The following is a 6152-nucleotide window of genomic DNA, read 5'->3' as shown; positions in this document are numbered from 1 at the left end:
TTGAAATTATATTAAAAAAAAAAACAATGTTTGTTATTGTAGTGTATGGAATGATCTCGTATTGAATTCTCTTTTAGCATTGTGTTGTCTAAGTAATGGTATGTTTTATAACTTGAGATGTATGAACAATTAATACTGCGTGTGTATAACAACCACTTACAATAATTTATATTCCTCGAAAAACAGAAATATATTCACATGTGTCTCCAAAACACAATACAACTGAAGTTCTCGTAGTCACGAGTAGCACCATTTAGTACACATAAAATGGGGATCAACGCTACTACTGTTGAGCAATGAATTTTTTTCTGTTGGGAAATCCTTTTCCAAAATTATTGCCACAACTCAGTTGAAGTAATATCTCCATACAACCCACTAATTCACACCATCACCACCAGCTTGCGAATTACGTTCCGTCAATGATCCATGTCCATAGTTTTGATTGAAGAGTGCCGCGTCGTAACATGAGAAGCTGAATTATCTACGCAAATTATCAACTCCTCGTTTTATTGTCGGTTCTGCCTGTCTTGGATTGTCCGCCAAAAATAGCACCACATCGCTAAACGTGAGCCATTGACGTATCGCGAGCAGAGTGAGCCATTGACGTATCGCGCCCCCCCATCTAGTGTCTAGAAAGTAAAGTTGAGCACAGCAAAATCTCAGTCACAGCGCACCACCTGGGCAGGCAGGCAGGCAGCGAAGCAAAGGGGGCAAAGCAAAGCATCCAGCGTGGGGATCAAAGGGGAGCTCGGGATTATTCATTATCCCTCAAGGATTCGATCACTAGGACCAAACAAAGCCAGCCAGCCAGGATTGATTACTGAAGGGCCAGCACGCAAGTGGAAGCTGTGGAAGGAAGGAAGGAAAGGAAAGGGAAGGAAAGGGAAGGGAAGGGTCGAGGCTCAAAAAGCTGAGCTGCTGCCGCTGCTGCTGCAGTAGTGCCCCTCGCTCGAGCGAACAAGGCAACAAGGTATTGATGATGATGATGACGATGATGAGCCAGTGAGCCACGAATTGGGCGATAGTGTGGATTTTCTGGGCATGTCAGAGGCGTGCTGTGTGTCCTCGTACAATTTATTCCACCGGGATCTTCACTGTGCTTCCCTTGCGGGAGCTTAACTTACACATGTTACAAGGAGAGCTTGTTTTGTTTGAAACGGAGGGGAAGTGTTGAAGGAGGGGATCAGTAGTGGGTGCTTGTTTGTTTGGCAATCCGAGTGTGCTATCTCTGAGGGTGAGAGTTTTGCGCGAGGAGCATCGAAGGTATTTTCCCTCTCTTGAGATGTATTTAGGCTGTGGGAAAATGGTGCATAGGCAGTAGTGGGTGAGCTGGTTGTGTTTTCGATGGGCTATCAGCTTAGTATGCAATTGGATTTCTTCGACTTGAACTTTTGCAGTGGAGAAAGTCGGGACGTTACTTTTGCTTCTTGTGAGATAGAAGTGTCTCAGTTGTCGGCCGGGTCTTCGGCAGTGGTAAGGTTGCTATTACGGGTCCTAGTGTGTTATTATCTTCTCTGTTGTTTTGAGAAAGTAGCAGTGGTTCTTGTAGGGGTTGGACTATAATACTAAATCGAATGATCTTTCAATGCTCAAGCGCTAGTTGAATTTTGCGTGTACTTTACGAACAGCTTGGAAATTCTGAAACATCAGGTCTTTCTGATTCGTAATGTTACGTGATTGTTCGACGAGTTCGTATACTTTCTGAGACAAGTGCCTTGATTGCTAAATGTGAGATCCAAACATTTCTATTTAACTGAGATCAAAGACTCCATTGTAGTAGTCTGTCTGGAGCTTGCAACTATTCTCCCGTAAATCATTTTTCTTCTAGTTAGCGCGAAAAAATGGTCTTATGTTTTTGTTCTTTTTCTTTTTCCCCTCTCGAATTCTACAATTAGTTTTAGAGCTTCGAAAGCGCATTAGAGTGTAGCTTGTATGTTCATAGTCGTCAGCATGCTGTGTCCTTGTGTCAGTCAGCAGTGTAGGAAGTGAGTGAATATACTGCAGTGGGTGGGACAAGTCTCGCAAATTTAGCACTTGAGAATGTGTCTCATTTGAGTGCAGAGCAGTGCTGTTACTTTTGATCCATCCGTTTCTCCATACTTTGTCGAATGAACTTAACTTCTTGACCTGTGTGGTTTTCAACTTTTCGTATTTCCTCAGACAACCTCTTAATTTTTTTCCTCCTCTATAATTTTGCCACACTTTACTACAATTTATATTGCTTATGGAGTCACATGTATTAACCATTTTAAATGCTACATCTAAGTTTTTTTACTTCTTCTATTTCATTTTTCTTTCTTTGCAGGTTATTCCGCTCGCTTCTTTAGAAGCCGCATACTTTTCGACAAGCTTTCAACAATGAGCAGACGTTCTACAGTAGTTGCAACATAAAACTAATGAAGCCACCTTCGAGGCTAGTTCGCTACTGCATATGCAAGCACTATGCTAATGAAAGCGGCGTTTACTTATTTTAGCATCTCTCTTGAGGGTTGAAAAAAATGTTATGGTCATTATGGCTTTGCGCAACGGCTGGTTGTCAATTACTGCCCAATGACTTGAGCTTCTACACGGTATCCGTCAAATTAGGAATCATTAATTAACGAAGGGTCAGTTCAGTGCTCTTGCATTTCAGTCTTTTAAGAAGTTTTTTGTGAAAGTGAGAATCAATGGGAGCTTGTCTACAAAAACATGTTCGTGAGAAGGTGGATTCAAAATCTGCCGCCATTGTGCCGTCTTGGGCGTCGTCGCCTGGATACATAGATGATGACGAAGGCAGGGTGAAACTGGTTGGAGATGTCACTTGCCCCTACACTCAGCGTGTTCGCATTGCTCTTCTTCACAAGGTAAGTGATATGCCCCTTGTGGCTGTCTCTTTGTCTTTGAGAAGACTCGACCTTGTGTGTGCTTCTAGTTAATCCGATTCTGATGCCTTAAAATTGTCATTATAGTAAGATCCAAATCAACAGAATTTATACCAACTAGTATGGTTTGGATTTTTAGAACTTGTTCGTTTGGCATCAAAGCCATCATCCGGCACACTTGAGAATCTGTCATGAGAACACAGTGATAAGGGGGACATTGTGCATTGTATTGCAGAACATACCAGTGAATGCGTCCTTGGTAATGCCAGATGACCTTCGCAGTTACAGAGCAGAAAACTTGTCTGCTACTAGTCCAGATGGAAAGTATCCAGTTTTCCAGCACGGGGACCAAAAATTTACTGGATCTGTAGACGCAATGTTGGCTTACATTGAAGAAACCTTCGAGAATCCACCACTGCTTCCCAATGGACTGGAGAAAGAAGTGGCACGGTGGGTTTCGTACATCCGAGATACTTTTACTGTTAATGTTCTGGATATTTTACACAATGGGGATCCATATGCACAAGATTCTCTGGAGGCAAGATTGAACGAATCGTTGGCCCGTTTGGACAGCGGGATTAAGCCACAGGGCAAACATTTTCTGGGGTCGAAGTTCACACTTGTGGATGTCTATCTCATACCCTTTCTTTCACTCGTGGATCTTGTCACTTACGTCCGGGGCTTTACTATCGATTCTTCTTACTCGAGATTACTTTCGTACAAGTTTTCTATGTGCAAGTTCAAATGCTACAAGCCCGTGCAAGTGGGTGTGGATCTGTCCAAAGATATTTTGGTAAAATCTTCAATAGAGAGACCCCCTCTGCCGCTGGTTAGCTTTGCTCTTTTACAGCACAAGTCCATAACCTGGCATCTAGAAGCCTTTGTCAAGTTAGTGAAGGAATTTGACGGCATAAACAGGAAACCTTTCGTGGATACGATGCAAAGAACCGTGTTTGGAACACGGTTGAAAGAGCTCCCAATAGCGTATGGTCGTCTGCTTGAGATCCTGCAAGAACATGCTCAGATGGAGGAAAGGATAATTTTTCCAGCGCTAGAAATGGCTGACCAAGGTTTGTAGTCTATAACTTTTTTATGCTTTTGCAAGTTCCTATCAATTGCAGTGAAGGAATGCTACATGCATAGCACATTGTGTAGAAGGGTAGCACAAGCGCCAACTCACTATTTTAAGGGTTAGGGAGTCAACAAACGGTTTAGGGTCCGGTGAGCCAACGTAGATGACGGGCTAGCCTCTCATCGCCCAGATGCCGAAGGCTACTAGCCAGCCTCCCTCGAGAATGCGACAGGGTCATGTTTGGTTGAATTTCTAACTTACGATTCCTCGATCTGTCTAATTAGGATAGTTGTATGATGAGGTTTTGGCTGGGACCCCACAGCAGCACTCGAAGGTCTTGGGGTGCTGAGTGTCTAAGCCGTTACTGAAGGTAGTTGTATCTTGTTCAAGTCATGGAGTTTATTTGGCACCTTCTGAACTGAGACTAACTGTATGTGCTCTTGCTTGTCGCGTGACAGCGTTGACGGAGTCCGCACTTCGAGACCATTCCCGGGACTTACCAGTGATGAATGGGATTCGGGAAGATATTAAAGGTGTCATGAGTTTGAGACTGGGGAACTCCGATCACCGCGAAGCATTGTCTGCACTTGTTGGCCGTGTGGAAGCTTTTGAGGTTAGCACTACTCAAGCGATTGACTCGATTTACCATTATAGAGGATAGTTCTCTCGTTCAATGTTTGATCTTAAATGCTTTCTGCACCCTCCTCGTTATGTGCCCCTTCAGAACTTAAGGTAAATAAGTAGAGCTCAATGAATGTGAATCAAGGATAGGACATGTGAAATGCACTCTTTTGACAAAATTAGTACTGTAACTTTGCATCATGCACCAACACAACTTATTCCATGCAGGTTCACGTCAAAGAGCATTTTAAGGAAGAAGAGAAAGAGCAGCTCCCACTTCTCCAGGCGGCTGGTTTCGGGACTAAGAAGCAACAACCCATGGTAGGGCAGGCTCTTGCTATTATGGAATCCTCCCACTCCAGATTGTTACCCTACATATTGGAAGGGTTAAGACCTCATGAGGTTCACCAATACCTGGGTATCATGAAGTCAACAAGCTCAGATGCAGAAAAGGAATACTTGATACCAAAAATTGCACACGCTTTGAACAACGATGAGTATGAAAATGTCCGGAAAGTGGCTGTAGATAGAGTTCCAGCGCTTGGTGGACCGCAGTACACCAAGGGCCAAAGCAGACCAAGCATGGATCAAGGTGACTCATGGTACTCGCGGAGAGCCGTCAGCTTCATCCATTAAATCTGGAAGGCTGTCATGACTTGGTAGTTTTGTCGTGGAATTATATTAAACAGAGCAACGTAGTTCATAGCCATGTCTGCCCTTCTTTGGTCTCTTCAAGTAGTCTCTTAACTTGGTAATGCTTATTCTAGCCACTTCGCCTTGGGTCTGCATGGGTGCGATTTTCCAGTGAAGAGGATGTCGCTGGAAGAGAAGAATAGTGATTTCCACTATAAACTCCGTGATGGCCGAAGCTCGCTAGTCGCGTGGTTGAGAAATAGCCCCTGAACCTCCAGAAAGATATGTACGAGGGATGTTCTCAAAATCTAAGCAGTCAACTTGACCGAAGATCTGGAAGGTGAGTGCGGGTACAGCACATCATTCTTGACCATGAAGTCCATGAGTGAACAATATGCCGAAATTGTTGGTTGTAACAAGAACCCAGCTCCACAAAGAAGCATTGCGAGGGTTTCGTTGTAGTCCTTGTTCTGCTTAGGCTTGTGAGCTCAAAGTGATATGTGAAATATGTAGTATATTGCAACAACTGGAAACCACCTGCAGAGTGACAAGATGTACTTATGCGGTTAATAGACTTTTGTTAGACAACCCTCTGACTGGGTTTTTAAAGGTCACATGTCGAACACTCTGAGTAATGGACATCTCGAAGTTTAAGTGTAAGCCTTTTTGTTCAAGATCCATGACCTATGGCCATTGTGGTGTCTGTTGCTTCCGATATACTGCTTGGTGAGACCTTGATTTGCATAATCGCTGTTAATGTGCTGCATAGGATTTTCTACTTTCAATACGTCTGCTTAAAAGTACTATGTGAAAAATGACATTTTGATGTCAGACTACAAACTGGATACTCATAGGTATGCTAAACAAATGTAAATATTGTTTCTGTAACGGCATGTACACAGTGAACGAGGAAATTCCAAGCAGCTAATTGAATGGCGCAGATGATCTTTAGTGGGTTTTGTTGT

The 6152-nt window shown here is 43.4% G+C and overlaps 1 protein-coding gene across 2 annotated transcripts; it reads left to right on the top strand.

Annotated features, from left to right (window-relative positions):
- The first annotated feature begins 664 nt into the window (after positions 1 to 664).
- On the top strand, positions 665 to 5847 carry LOC112289674 (uncharacterized). Of its 2 annotated transcripts, none has more exons than XM_090254875.1 (5): positions 665 to 970; positions 2306 to 2843; positions 3097 to 3931; positions 4392 to 4546; positions 4783 to 5847. In XM_090254875.1, the coding sequence occupies exons 2-5, from the start codon at positions 2667 to 2669 to the stop codon at positions 5188 to 5190; spliced, it is 1575 nt and encodes a 524-aa protein (XP_090111001.1). In that variant the 5' UTR covers positions 665 to 970; positions 2306 to 2666; the 3' UTR covers positions 5191 to 5847. The 2 variants fall into 2 exon arrangements, with proteins under 2 accessions (XP_090111001.1, XP_024390860.1); XM_024535092.3 differs by having other exon boundaries at positions 945 to 1263.
- Positions 5848 to 6152: the final 305 nt, after the last annotated feature.

The sequence above is a fragment of the Physcomitrium patens genome, chromosome 12 (assembly GCF_059467195.1).
Source record: "Physcomitrium patens ecotype Gransden chromosome 12, ASM5946719v1, whole genome shotgun sequence".
Lineage (NCBI taxonomy): Eukaryota > Viridiplantae > Streptophyta > Bryopsida > Funariales > Funariaceae > Physcomitrium > Physcomitrium patens.
Note: the sequence above shows the minus strand (reverse complement) of the source record. Positions and strands in the feature narration are given on the sequence as shown.